Source organism: Balaenoptera physalus (genome assembly GCF_965194825.1).
Source record: "Balaenoptera physalus genome assembly, chromosome: 6".
Lineage (NCBI taxonomy): Eukaryota > Metazoa > Chordata > Mammalia > Artiodactyla > Balaenopteridae > Balaenoptera > Balaenoptera physalus.
In genome coordinates this window covers 87,044,055-87,059,501 of record NC_138885.1, presented here as the reverse complement: position 1 = coordinate 87,059,501, position 15,447 = coordinate 87,044,055, and the positions used below count along the sequence as shown (strand labels likewise).

Genomic DNA, 15,447 nt, shown 5'->3' with positions numbered 1-15,447 from the left:
AATTACTTTTCCAGCTATGCATTCCCTCTTCATTGATAATTTCCTTTTCATTTGTTCAAAAATGGCTATATATTTCAAAAGTTGTTATATTTTTCTTTTATGTAGCATTTCCATATGCTTGCAGTAGGGGGATTGGGTGACTCAGGGTCAGCTGAATTCTCCGTATTGACCAGAAGTCAGCACTGAATTTCAAAAGTGAATTTGTTCTGATTTTGTCATATATACAGCTATTCAGAAGTAAAACATAATAACAGACAAAGTAATGCCCAAAGATTTTCATAGGCTAGTAGGAAGAAAGGAATTATTGATGAGGAAGTGGAAAATTTGGCTCTCAGCTTAAATTTTTCCTCTTTTCAGAATGTATATAAAAATCACATTATTCAACAAAGATTGTTTATTATATTTCAGAACCTTATTTGGAGCCCTTCATCTGCACCTTGGAGGAGCACCTGAGGGGCCAGCTGGAACTGGAAAGACTGAAACTACAAAAGATTTAGCCAAAGCTGTAGCCAAACAGTGTGTTGTCTTCAACTGTTCTGATGGGTTGGATTATCTGGCTTTAGGAAAATTCTTTAAGGTTTGAGTTGACTCATCATTTGCGATATGATAACTTCTCAGAAAGGCTATTTATAATGAAATATAATTTGATGCAAGTAAAAGATTTACTGTAGTTTAAGCAAAGTTAAAATTAAAGTATTATCTCAATAATTCTCGAGAGAAGTAGGGTTATATCAAAAGCTTATTTGAGAAGGAGCTCTACCTCCAGTCCTTGCTATAATGGGTCAATATTACTGATAGAAATGAATGAGTGATGTCCCTCCAGTATACTGGACAGCTAAAAGTTTGAGAACCACTGCATCATGTAAAAATTGTGGTATCTAAAGACGTCTTTGTCCCGTAGATCTTGTTATTAACAAGTTAATATTAAGTTTATTAATCATTAACAAATTCAATGATTTACTTTTATAGACACATTCTAATTAATCTTTTTGGTGAACCTGAAATCTTTCTTTTGTTTTTTTGTTAATCTTTTTGGTGAACTTGAAATCCTTCTTTTGTTTTTTCTTATTCTGAGTCAGATTCCCAATCTTATGAGTCTGTAAGATTGCAAAAAGGGGAGTTAAAAGTATAAAGTCCCTAAGTTCATCAGTGTAACCTATGAACATCTGGTCATTTTAGTGCTTTGTTGCTACAGCCTGTTATCCCTTAAAATATTAGGTGGTACAATTGAACACAAAATTATCCGTGTGGGATTATGGGCTCTACTTATTTGTTTATTTGATTTCTATTTTTCTATACTTTTCAAAGTGCATTTTAAAGAGTCTGTAATCCTTTTCAAAAGTATCTCCAGAAAAAGTTAACATTAAAAAGAAAAAATACACAAACTAACAAAAAGGAATATAACAACCCTACCCCATACAGTAAACTATTCCTCCCTGAAGTATGGCCTAGTCATTTTATAATAGATTTGGAGCATAAAAAGTCTCTACATTTGTGATGCTGAAACAATTAGAATAAAAGAAATGAAAATATTATAATGAATAACATATGAAGAAAACATTTGAGTGGCCAGTAACTTTTTTTTTTTAACATCTTTATTGAAGTATAATTGCCTTACAATGGTGTGTTAGCTTCTGCTTTATAACAAAGTGAATCAGTTATACATATACAATATGTTCCCATTTCTCTTCCCTCTTGCATCTCCCTCCCTCCCACCCTCCCCATCCCATCCCTCTAGGAGGTCACAAAGCACCGAGCTGATCTCCCTGTGCTATGCGGCTGCTTCCCACTAGTTATCTATTTTACATTTGGTAGTGTATATATGTCCATGACACTCTCTTACCCTGTCACATCTCACCCCACCCCCTCCCCATATCCTCAAGTCCATTCTCTAGTAGGTCTGTGTCTTTATTCCCGTCTTGCCACTAGGTTCTTCATGGCCTTTTTATTTTTATTTTTTTCCCTTAGATTCCGTATATATGTGTTAGCATACTGTATTTGTTTTTCTCTTTCTGACTTACTTCACTCTGTATGACAGACTCTAACTCCATCCACCTCATTACAAATACCTCCATTTCATTTCTTTTTATGGCTGAGTAATATTCCATTGTATATATGTGCCACATCTTCTTTATCCATTCATCTGTTGATGGACATTTAGATTGCTTCCATGTCCTGGCTATTGTAAATAGAGCTGCAATGAACATTTTGGTACATGACTCTTTTTGACCTATGGTTTTCTCAGGGTATATGCCCAGTAGTGGGATTGCTGGGTCGTATGGTAGTTCTATTTGTAGTTTTTTAAGGAACCTCCATACTGTTCTCCATAGTGGCTGTATCAATTTACATTCCCACCAACAGTGCAAGAGTGTTCCCTTTCCTCCACACCCTCTCCAGCATTTCTTGTTTCTAGATTTTTTGATGATGGCCATTCTGACCGGTGTGAGATGATATCTCATTGTAGTTTTGATTTGCATTTCTCTAATGATTAATGATGTTGAGCATTCTTTCATGTGTCTGTAGGCCATCTGTATATCTTCTTTGGAGAAATGTCTATTTAGGTCTTCGGCCCATTTTTGGATTGGGTTGTTCGTTTTTTTGTTATTGAGCTGCATGAGCTGCTTGTAAATCTTGGAGATTAATCCTTTGTCAGTTGCTTCATTTGCAAATATTTTCTCCCATTCTGAGGGTTGTCTTTTGGTCTTGTTTATGGTTTCCTTTGCTGTGCAAAAGCTTTTAAGTTTCATTAGGTCCCATTTGTTTATTTGTGTTCTTATTTCCATTTCTCTGGGAGCTGGGTCAAAAAGAATCTTGCTGTGATGTATGTCATAGAGTGTTCTGCCTATGTTTTCCTCTAAGAGTTTGATAGTGTCTGCCCTTACACTTAGGTCTTTAATCCATTTTGAGTTTATTTTTGTGCATGGTGTCAGGGAGTGTTCTATTTTCATACTTTTACATGTACCTGTCCAATTTTCCCAGCACCACTTATTGAAGAGGCTGTCTTTTCTCCACTGTATATGCTTGCCTCCTTTATCAAAAATAAGGTGCCCATATGTGTGTGGGTTTATCTCTGGGCTTTCTATCCTGTTCCATTGATCTATATTTCTGTTTTTGTGCCAGTACCAAACTGTCTTGATTACTGAAGCTTTGTAATATAGTCTGAAGTCAGGGAGCCTGATTCCCCCAGCTCCATTTTTCGTTCTCAAGATTGCTTTGGCTATTCGGGGTCTTTTGTGTTTCCATACAAATTGTGAAATTTTTTGTTCTAGTTCTGTGAAAAATGCCAGTGGTAGTTTGATAGGGATTGCATTGAATCTGTAGATTGCTTTGGGTAGTAGAGTCATTTTCACAATGTTGATTCTTCCAATCCAGGAACATGGTATATCTCTCCATCTATTTGTATCATCTTTAATTTCTTTCATCAGTGTCTTATAATTTTCTGCATACAGGTCTTTTGTCTCCTTAGGTAGGTTTATTCCTAGATATTTTATTCTTTTTGTTGCAATGGTAAATGGGAGTGTTTTCTTAATTTCACTTTCAGATTTTTCGTCATTAGTGTATAGAAATGCAAGAGACTTCTGTGCATTAATTTTGTATCCTGCTACTTTACCAAATTCATTGATTAGCTCTAGGAGTTTTCTGGTAGCATCTTTAGGATTCTCTATGTATAGTATCATGTCATCTGCAAATAGTGACAGCTTTACTTCTTCTTTTCCGATTTGGATTCCTTTTATTTCTTTGTCTTCTCTGATTGCTGTGGCTAACACTTCCAAAACTATGTTGAATAATAGTGGTGAGAGTGGGCAACCTTGTCTTGTTCCTGATCTTAGTGGAAATGGTTTCAGTTTTTCACCATTGAGGACAATGTTGGCTGTGGGTTTGTCATATATGGCCTTTATTATGTGGAGGAAAGTTCCCTCTATGCCTACTTTCTGCAGGGCTTTTATCATAAATGGGTGTTGAATTTTGTCGAAAGCTTTCTCTGCATCTATTGAGATGATCATATGGTTTTTCTCCTTCAGTTTGTTAATATGATGTATCACATTGATTGATTTGCGTATATTGAAGAATCCTTGCATTCCTGGGATAAACCCCACTTGATCATGGTGTATGATCCTTTTAATGTGCTGTTGGATTCTGTTTGCTAGTATTTTGTTGAGGATTTTTGCATCTATGTTCATCAGTGATATTGGCCTGTAGTTTTCTTTCTTTGTGACATCTTTGTCTGGTTTTGGTATCAGGGTGATGGTGGCCTCGTAGAATGAGTTTGGGAGTGTCCCTCCCTCTGCAATATTTTGGAAGAGTTTGAGAAGGATAGGTGTTAGCTCTTCTCTAAATGTTTGATAGAATTCACCTGTGAAGCCATCTGGTCCTGGGCTTTTGTTTGTTGGAAGGTTTTTAATCACAGTTTCAATTTCAGTGCTTGTGATTGGTCTGTTCATATTTTCTATTTCTTCCTGGTTCAGTCTCGGCAGTTTGTGCATTTCTAAGAATCTGTCCATTTCTTCCAGGTTGTCCATTTTATTGGCATAGAGTTGCTTGTAGTAATCTCTCATGATCTTTCGTATTTCTGCAGTGTCAGTGGTTACTTCTCCTTTTTCATTTCTAATTCTATTGATCTGAGTCTTCTCCCTTTTTCTCTTGATGAGTCTGGCTAATGGTTTATCAATTTTGTTTATCTTCTCAAAGAACCAGCTTTTAGTTTCATTGATTTTTGCTATTGTTTCCTTCATTTCTTTTTCATTTATTTCTGACCTGATCTTTATAATTTCTTTCCTTCTGCTGGCTTTGGGGTTTTTTTGTTCTTCTTTCTCTAATTGCTTTAGGTGCAAGGTTAGGTTGTTTATTCGAGATGTTTCCTGTTTCTTGAGGTAGGCTTGTATTGCTATAAACTTCCCTCTTAGCACTGCTTTTGCTGCGTCCCATAGGTTTTGGGTCGTCGTATCTCCATTGTCATTTGTTTCTAGGTATTTTTTGATTTCCCCTTTGATTTCTTCAGTGATCACTTCGTTATTAAGTAATGTATTGTGTAGCCTCCATGTGTTTGTATTTTTTACAGATCTTTTCCTGTAATTGATATCTAGTCTCATAGCGTTGTGGTCGGAAAAGATACTTGATACGATTTCAATTTTCTTAAATTTACCAAGGCTTGATTTGTGACCCAAGATATGATCTATCCTGGAGAATGTTCCATGAGCACTTGAGAAAAATGTGTATTCTGTTGTTTTTGGATGGAATGTCCTATAAATATCAATTAAGTCCATCTTGTTTAATGTATCATTTAAAGCTTGTGTTTCCTTATTTATTTTCATTTTGGATGATCTGTCCATTGGTGAGAGTGGGGTGTTAAAGTCCCCTACTATGATTGTGTTGCTGTCGATTTCCCCTTTTATGGCTGTTAGTATTTGCCTTATGTATTGAGGTGCTCCTATGTTGGGTGCATAAATATTTACAATTGTTATACCTTCCTCTTGGATCGATCCCTTGATCATTATATAGTGTCCTTCTTTGTCTCTTGTAATAGTCTTTATTTTAAAGTCTATTTTGTCTGATATGAGAATTGCTACTCCAGCTTTCTTTTGATTTCCATTTGCATGGAATATCTTTTTCCATCCCCTCACTTTCAGTCTATATGTGTCTCTAGGTCTGAAGTGGGTCTCTTGTAGACAGCATATATATATGGGTCTTGTTTTTGTATCCATTCAGCCACCCTGTGTCTTTTGGTGGGAGCATTTAATCCATTTACATTCAAGGTAATTATCGATATGTATGTTCCTATTCCCATTTTCTTAAATGTTTTGGGTTTGTTATTGTAGGTGTTTTCCTTCTCTTGTGTTTCTTGCCTAGAGAAGTTCCTTTAGCATTTGTTGTAAAGCTGGTTTGGTGGTGCTGAACTCTCTCAGCTTTTGCTTGTCTGTAAAGGTTTTAATTTCTCCATCAAATCTGAATGAGATCCTTGCTGGGTAGTGTAATCTTGGTTGCAGGTTTTTCTCCTTCATCACTTTAAGTATATCCTGCCACTCCCTTCTGGCTTGCAGAGTTTCTGCTGAAAGATCAGATGTTAACCTTATGGGGATCCCCTTGTGTGTTATTTGTTTTTTTTCCCTTGCTGCCTTTAATATGTTTTCCTTATATTTAATTTTTGACAGTTTGATTAATATGTGTCTTGGTGTGTTTCTCCTTGGGTTTATCCTGTATGGGACTCTCTGTGCTTCCAGGACTTGATTAACTATTTCCTTTCCCATATTAGGGAAGTTTTCAACTATAATCTCTTCAAATATCTTCTCAGTCCCTTTCTTTTTCTCTTCTTCTTCTGGGACCCCTATAATTCGAATGTTGGCGCGTTTAATGTTGTCCCAGAGGTCTCTGAGACTGTCCTCAGTTCTTTTCATTCTTTTTTCTTTATCCTGCTCTGCAGTAGTTATTTCCACCATTTTATCTTCCAGGTCACTTATCCTTTCTTCTGCCTCAGTTATTCTGCTATTGATCCCATCTAGAGTATTTTTAATTTCATTTATTGTGGTTTTCATCATTGCTTGGTTCCTCTTTAGTTCTTCTACGTCCTTGTTAAATGTTTCTTGCATTTTGTCTATTCTATTTCCAAGATTTTGGATCATCCTTACTATCATTATTCTGAATTCTTTTTCAGGTAGACTACCTATTTCCTCTTCATTTGTTAAGTCTGGTATGTTCTGACCCTGCTCCTTCATCTGCTGTGTGTTTTTCTGTCGTCTCATTTTGCTTATCTTACTGTGTTTGGGGTCTCCTTTTCACAGGCTGCAGGTTCGTAGTTCCTGTTGTTTTTGGTATCTGTCCCCAGTGGCTAAGGTTGGTACAGTGGGTTGTGTAGGCTTCCTGGTGGAGGGAACTAGTGCCTGAGCTCTGGTGGATGAGGTTGGATCTTGTCTTTCTGGTGGGCACGTCCACGTCTGGTGGTGTATTTTGGGGTGTCTGTGGCCTTATTATGATTTTAGGCAGCCTCTCTGCTAATGGATGGGGCTGTGTTCCTGTCTTGCTAGTTGTTTGGCATAGGGTGTCCAGCACTGTAGCTTGCTGGTCGTTGAGTGAAGCTGGGTCTTGATGTTGAGATGGAGATCTCTGAGAGATTTTCGCCGTTTGGTATTACGTGGAGCTGGGAGGTCTCTTGTGGACCAGTGTCCTGAAGTTGGCTCTCCCACCTCAGAGGCACGGCCCTGATGCCTGGCTGGAGCACCAAGAGCCTTTCGTCCACACGGCTCAGAGTAAAAGGGAGAAAAAATAGAAAGAAAGAAAGAAAGAAAGAAAGAAAGAAAGAAAGAGGCTATAATATAGTGAAGTAAAATAAAGCTATTGTAAAGCAAAGCTATACAGACAAAATCGCACCCAGAAGCATTTACATATACACTCACAAATAAAAGGAAAAGGGGAAAAATTAATATATCCTGCTCCCAAAGTCCACCTCCTGAATTTGGGATGATTCGTTGTCTATTCAGGTATTCACCAGATGCAGGCACATCAAGTTGTTTGTGGAGTTTTAATCCGCTGCTTCTAAGGCTGCTGGGAGAGATTTCCCCTTATCTTCCCTGTTCGCACAGCTCCTGGGGTTCAGCTTTGGATTTGGACCCGCCTCTGCGTGTAGGTCTCCTGAGGGCGTCTATTCCCCGCGCAGACAGGACGGGGTTAAAGGGGCAGCTGCTTCGGGGGCTCTGGCTCACCCAGGCCACGGGGAGGGAGGGGTACAGAGGAGGCGGGGTGAGCCTGCGGCGGCCGAGGCCGGCGTGACGTTGCACCAGCCTGAGGCGGGCAGTGCGTTCTCCCGGGGAACTTGTCCCCGCATCACGGGAGCCTGGTGGTGGCGGGCTGCACAGGCTCCCGGGAGGGGCGGTGTGGAGAGTGACCTGTGCTCACACACAGGCTTTTTGGAGGCGGCAGCAGCAGCCCCAGCGTCTCACGCCCGTCTCTGGGGTCCGTGCTGATCGCCGCGGCTCGCGCCTTTCTCTGGAGTTCGTTTAGGCGGCACTCTGAATCCCCTCTCCTTGCGCTCAGCGAAACAAAGAGGCAAGAAAAAGTCTCTTGCCTCTTCGGCAGCTGCAGACCTTTTCCCGGTCTCCCTCCCAGCCAGCTGTGGTGCGCTAACCCCTTCAGGCTGTGTTCACGCTGCCAGCCTCAGTCCTCTCCCTGCGATCCGACCGAAGCCGAGCCTCAGCTCCCAGCCCCGCCCGCCCCGGCGGGGGAGCAGACAAGCCTCTCGGGCTGGAGAGTGCTGCTCGGCGCCGAGCCTCTGTGCGGGAATCTCTCCGTTTTTCCCTCTGCGCCCCTGTTGCTGTGGGATCTGCGCTGGTAGCTGCGGCTCGCGCCCGTCTCTGAAGTTCGTTTAGGCAGCGCTCTGAATCCCCTCTCCTCGCGCACCAGGAAACAAAGAGGGAAGAAAAAGTCTCTTGCCTCTTCGGCAGCTGCAGACTTTTTCCCGGACTCCCTCCCGGCTAGCTGTGGTGCACTAACCCCTTCAGGCTGTGTTCACGCCGCCAACCCCAGTCCTCTCCCTGCGATCCTACGGAAGCCGAGCCTCAGCTCCCAGCCCCGCCCGCCCCGCTGGGTGAGCAGACAAGCCTCTCGGGCTGGAGAGTGCTGCTCGGTGGGCGCCGAGCCTCCGTGCGGGAACCTCTCCGCTTTGCCCTCCGCACCCCTGTGGCTGCGCTCTCCTCCGTGGCTCCGAAGCTTCCCCCCTCTGCCACCCGCAGTCTCTGCCCGCGAAGGGGCTTCCTAGTGCGTGGAAATCTTTCCTCCTTCACGGCTCCCTCCCACTAGTGCAGGTGCCGTCCCTATTCTTTTGTCTCTGTTATTTCTTTTTTCTTTTGCCCTACCCAAGTACGGGGGGAGTTTCTTGCCTTTTTGGAGGTCGGACGTTTTCTGCCAGCGTTCAGTGGGTGTTCTGTAGGAGCAGTTCCACGTGTAGATGTATTTCTACTGTATCTGTGGGAAGGAAGGTGATCTCCGCGTCTTACTCTTCCGCCATCTTCCCGAGGCCCCCCAGTAACTATTTTAATCATCCTCTATCATGATATACAACCTTGTTGAAATGATTAAAGAAATAAACAGCAAATCTAAAAGATTCTATGTGTAGTTTGAATAGCCACTATATTCCTAAATGTTTAAAGAAAAGTCTGATATGTGCTAAGTTTTCAAATCTATGTAATGATATTCTTAATTCTTTGATATAGATTCATATACTTATTAAATTTGATTATTGATAAGTATTGATCATATGGACACTGTGTGTTAGGATCATGCTGAATAATGGGGGTACAAAATAAAAAAGACATAGGTCTTACTACTAAGAACCTCACAGTCTGTATAACTGTTTGAACATGTGACTTCATAAGCATTCTGTTCTGTGATTTCTAATCCTTTTATTTTATCATGTATTAGATTTCTAAGTCATAGAGTCTTCTCTAAATAATGAAAATGTACTACTCTTTGATTGCATGCCATTCATGTTTAATCCAGTGTGTTTCAATAGATTGAACTGTACACAAATCCAAGGTCAGCCACTATTAAATGTATGGCATTGTACTAATTATTGATACTTAACATCTTATGTGATATAGCCTTAGTTTCCTTGCATAAAAGATATACACAAAGTGCCATGCATCATGCCTGGCATATACTAGGTACTCAGTGAAACACACATACATACATATGCAATCTATAGAATGTACATTCAATGAATATTTTTGCATTGATTTTTTTCTTAAACATTTGAGTTCGTTTCTATTATATCTCTGAAATTTAGAAATGCTTAATTCATAAGTGCTTTTTTTAAAAAAATAATTATTTATTTATTTATTTATGGCTGTGTTGGGTCTTTGTTTCCATGTGAGGGCTTTCTCTAGCTGCGGCAAGCGGGGGCCACTCTTCATCGCGGTGCGCGGGCCTCTCACCATCGTGGCCTCTCTTGTTGCGGAGCACAGGCTCCAGACGCGCAGGCTCAGTAGTTGTGGCTCACGGGCCCAGCTGCTCCACGGCATGTGGAATCTTCCCAGACCAGGGCTCGAACCCGTGTCCCCTGCATTGGCAGGCAGACTCTCAACCACTGCGCCACCAGGGAAGCCCCCTTGCATTGATTTTTTAAAGTTAGTCCACATTTGGACTCAGCTACTCAAGCTTGATTTTCCAGTTTTTCCTTATGACCAAATGGCACAGACTTATGAGGTATCTGTGAGTTAGAACTGCAGGCTAGTGCCTCAGACGGTGTTAGCTGGTCATTACGGTGCTCAGGCTAGAGAGTAGTCTCATTGGCAACAGAAGTCATCTTATTTAAAGGATTATTACAATCCATTCTATGGAGTCCATAAGGAAAAAGCAAATAAAAATCAGCTTGTAAATAAAAAGTAAGAAAGGCTATGAAATTTTAGATATACATCTAAATGCCAAAAGATACACACAGAAAGTAAAAAAAAAAAAATCAATTGGAAAATTTTCCAGTTGATTGAACTCTTGATTCATGCAGAATAATGAATTGGTAATAAAAGAATAAGCCGTCTTTAAAGCTTTAAAGATAAAGGTGAATAAGCAATTTCCTTGATAGGATATTAAATCCGCAAAAAGATGAGGTGAAAATACAACATTTCAATGTAATATTCAATCAGATAAAATTGAAAAATTTCATTGATCTTTTCTCCCAGGGACTGTTATCTTGTGGAGCCTGGGCTTGCTTTGATGAGTTTAACAGAATTGATTTGGAAGTACTGTCTGTGGTTGCTCAACAAATTCTTACTCTCCAAAGAGGTAAGGGACTAGTTTATCTCTGCATTGTGTGAAAACAGTAGAAATATAGGAGGTAATGAATGGTATGAGTCCCATTTATATGTGGAATTGCTAAGTCATTTCATTCTTGATTACTCACAGGTATTAATGCAGGTGTGGATTTACTAGTGTTTGAAGGAACTGAACTAAAACTTGACCCCACGTGTGCCGTCTTTATAACAATGAACCCTGGATATGCTGGGCGATCAGAACTTCCAGATAATCTGAAGGTACAGAAAAGGCAATTATATCATCTGTTTCCTTTCTGTGATTAACACAGTTAATATATAAAAAGAAAGCACATGCTGTTCTTGAATTTTATGTAAAATTTTTGCTTTTAGATGTTATATTTTAGACAACTGTTTTAGAAAATAAGTTTAAAGCTTTGAGCTTTAAAAAATAAATATGCAATTTCCAAAACTTCTATTTTAAAATTAGTGGTAATTATACAAATTAGAAAACATAGGAAATATTGAAAAAGGTACCCATTCTACTGCTTACTGTATTGTATTCCTCAATTTTAAATGCTGAAATCAGAAAATTGTGAATACTGAGGCTTTTTTCAAGTTAATATTATAATATGAGCATTTTCCTATCTTTATGAACATAATTCAAACTGTAAATAAATTTATTGAACTGTGCTTACTGTTTGACATTTAGCTTGCATTTAGTTTTCCTTCATTATAGATAATACTGCAATGAACAATTTTTACTTAAGGCTTTTCTCTATTTTAAGATACTTCCTTAGGAGAGTCATAAGACCAAGAGCTGTGTTGCTAAATTGCCTTCCAACAGAGGTTGAAACAATTTATATCCCATATCAATTCTCAGTTCTCCTTAGTACCCAGCAGTAGTTTTTTGTAAGAACAAAACAGTTTGCTAATTGAATAGACTAGAGTCTTCATTTAGAAAACAAACTTCTTTGATTATTAGTGAAATATGACATTTTCCCCATATCTTTGTTAGACATTTTATATCCTTTTCTGGTGAATTGCATGCTTATGGCTAGCACATAGAGAGAAAATGTTGAAGAATAATGCAGCGGTAATTGCAGATCCAAAACCAAGTCTTCTGACTCTAAATCCTGCATTCCTTCCACTATCCACATTTTTAGAACGACAGCTTCTCAGACTAGTTGAGGTACTTTTCCATCGAAAACACTTTTGATTGGACTCACTGCTGCCAAGTATTTTTGTGGTATTTTTATTCCATACACTTTTATATGTTAGACGTGATGTTTTAGTACTTTGCCTTTGTGAAGGATGGTGTAACTTAAAAATAGAAACTGGTAAATCCTCCTTCATCTAAGAAGCATTTTGCAACTTTTTATTGGGATACACATTTGGAAAGCTCTTTTTGTAGCAGCACTTTTATTCACTCATGTTTTCCTTTTATTCAGTAGGATCAATCTGAATACATAAATATTTGTGAAGGCAAACATCTGCGAGTAGCTAATCATAAAAAGCTGGGACCAGTATTGGTTGAGTCTGTTAATGCCCCATGCAGACTTTTCCACTTTATTTATTGTGCGTGTTAAAACAGTGTCAAAATATTCACCTTGTGGTTCTTGGAGTATTTTCCTTGTATTTTAGGCCAAAATCTGCTCTCAAATTCTGATAGCTTTTTGTTGTTTTCGTTGTTCCTTTTGTGCAGTCTTCTTGGTTAGAGCTGCTATAGAATATCTGTTTTCAAGTACATATGGAAATACCTCACAATTTTGAAAAAATGTCTTAGTCAGAAATGAAAGATAGATATACTATTTTTTTAAAGCCTGCTGAGGCCCAGAGAGTATTGTCATCAGTCTTCAGTCATCCTCGAAGCTTCCCTCTTCTTCACGCAGTGATTCAGCCGGTTACCAAAACCCGCAATCCTATTTCATAAAAGTCTTATTACCCCTGCTGCTCCCGTCCAGCCCCACGGCCACACCTTGCTCCCAGCCCTCTTCAGTCTTCTCTTGCCTGTCTTACTGCAGCAGCTCACCTGTCACCAAGAGTCCCTACTGAAATTCATTATCATGAACTCCCCATTGTAATGCTACCTGTATTGTCAGAAGAAATCTAATCGTATAATTTCCAGACTTAAAAAACCACCGGGCTCCTTTTGCCCACAGGAAAAAAATTCAAATTTCTTGGCCTGATCTGCAAGAGCTTTGGCATTAGACCCAGTTGCGTCTGTACCACCAGCTCCCTGCATCTCCCTGTCACACAGGCCTCACTGGCCTCTGAAGGTCCCATGCCTTTGCACATGCTGTTTACCCTCTCTTGAGTGCTCTGCTAAACCACCACTGTCCTGCCTGACAAATTCATACTCATCCTTTAAGCTAGCAGTGGGCCACCGAACATACATACAGTTCAGATAAGACCATGTGGGTCCAGCCCCTGGAGCTGGCAGAGGTTTATGGCTGCATCTTTCTATCCTGCACGTGTCCATGGGTTCTTCAGGAGCTCCTGTTAGGTCTCTCCGCTTGGAACTCCTGAGACTTTGAGTGATGGAATCTGTTTCTCCAGTTGTCATTCCCTCCACTCTGGATCGCTGGTGGGTGATTCCATGTAGATTTTTGCTGTTGGAGAGCTCTCACTTTGCCAGAGGGAATCTTGGGGAGGACTTAAAATGGCCCCAACTTGGCTCTCTCTCTCCCTTATCGTGTATATCTCATGCATCTTCTGTCCCAACAGACTGTGGGAGTGAAGGCCACTGTGATCTTGCTTCCACAGGCTACTTTTGCTTTCTCGGGCATGAGTCAGGCACCAATCTATATTCCCCCGCAGTAGGGCGATACCCATCAAGCTCTTACTGAACTTGGGAGTGAGGAGTGGGTGCTTATGGAGACTCACAGCATAAGAAAACCTCGCTTCGATGGAAGTCTTTTCACAAATCCTCCCTCCTTCCTTATTCTCTCAAATGCTTTATGATCTACAAGTAAATGGGAAGGTTCAAGAATTGTGTATATTTCCTTTGTAAATTATTGGGCAGATCATGCATACTTCGGTAACTGATATGTATCATGTCATGCAGAAAGACTCAAGTTTTGACATCTTGTACATCTAGATAAAACCTGCATAGTAGAGCAATTTCTTAAACACATCTCCACTTTAGAGAAGCTATATTTAATATTAAAACTATTCTGAAGAATCAATAATCATTTCAGAATAGTTAAATGTTAGAAGCAATGGTAAAATAGGCTTATTCTATTTTTTAAATTGAAGTATAGCTGATTTACAATGTTGTGTTACTTTCTGGTGTATAGCAGAGTGATTCCATTTATATATACGTATATGTATGTGTGTATTTATATATCTTTTTCATATTCTTTTCCATTATGGTTTATTACAGGATATTGAATATAGTTCCCTGTGCTATACAGTAGGACCTTGTTGTTTATCTATTTTATATATAGTAGTTTGTATCTACTAATCCCAAAGTCCTAATTTATCCCTCTTCTCTCCCCCACCCCTTTCCCCTTTAGTAAATGTAAGTTTGTTTTCTATGTCTGTAAGTCTGTTTCTGTTTTGTAGATAGGTTCATTTGTGTCATATTTTAGATTCCACATGTAAGTTATATCATGATATTTTTCTTTCTCTTTCTGACCTACTTCACTGAGTGTGATAATCTCTAGGTCCATCCATGTTGTTGCAGATGGCATTATTTCATTCTTTTTTATGGCCGAGTAATATTCCATTGCGTATATGTATATATACCACATCTTCTTAAACCAGTCATCTGTTGATGGGCACTTGGGTAGCTTCCATGTCTTGGCTATTGTAAATAGTGCTGCTGTGAACATTGGAGTGTGTGTATCTTCTTGAATTAGAACTTTCGGGTTTTTTTCCCAGATAAATGCCCAGGAATGGAATTGCTAGATGATATGATAACTCTCTTTTTAGTTTTTTGAGGAACCTCCATACTATTTTCCATAGTGGCTGTACCAATTTACATTCCCACCAACAGTGCAGGAGGGTTCCCTTTTCTCCACACCCTCTCCAGCATTTATTATTTGTAGACTTTTTAATGATGACCATTCTGACTGGTGTGAGGGGGTACCTCATTGTAGTTTTGATTTGCATTTCTCTAATAATTAGCGAAGTTAAGCATCTTTTCAGGTGTCTGTTGGCCATATGTATGTCTTCTTTGGAGAAATGTTTAAGTCTTCTGCTGATTTTTTAATTGGGTTGTTTGCTTTTTTTGTTATTGAGTTGTATGAGCTGTTTGTATATTTTGGAAATTAAACCCTCGTTGGTTGCATTGTTTGCAAATATTTTCTCCCATTCTGAGGGTTGTCTTTTCGTCTTGTTTATGGTTTCCTTTGCTGTACAAAAGCTTATGTTTGCTTATTCCCATTTGTTTATTTTTGCCTTTGTCTTATTGCCTTGGAGACTGACCTAAGAAAATGCTGCTATGATTTATGTCTGAGAACGTTTTGCCTATGTTTTCTTCTAGGAGTTTTATGGTATCCTGTCTTATATTAAAGTTTTTAAGACATTTTGAGGGTTTTGTTTTTGGGGGTGTGTGTGTGTGTGTGTGTGTGTGTGTGTGTGTAGGATATGAAGGCAGTGTTATAACGTCATTGATTTACAAGTGGCTGTCCAACTTTTCCAACACACTTGCTAAAGAGACTGTCTTTTCTCCATTGTATATTCTTGCCTCCTTTGTCAAAAATTGACT

At 39.4% G+C, this 15,447-nt stretch overlaps 1 protein-coding gene across 1 annotated transcript in view; it reads left to right on the top strand.

Moving 5' to 3' along the window:
- Window positions 1–15,447, top strand: part of DNAH7 (dynein axonemal heavy chain 7) — a 234,348-nt gene that overhangs the window by 79,209 nt on the left and 139,692 nt on the right. Inside the window, exons 24-26 of the mRNA XM_082466856.1 lie at window positions 409–577; window positions 10,665–10,767; window positions 10,888–11,015. Of these exons, the coding sequence (XP_082322982.1) occupies window positions 409–577; window positions 10,665–10,767; window positions 10,888–11,015 (400 nt within the window). The remainder of the gene's footprint in view (window positions 1–408; window positions 578–10,664; window positions 10,768–10,887; window positions 11,016–15,447) is intronic.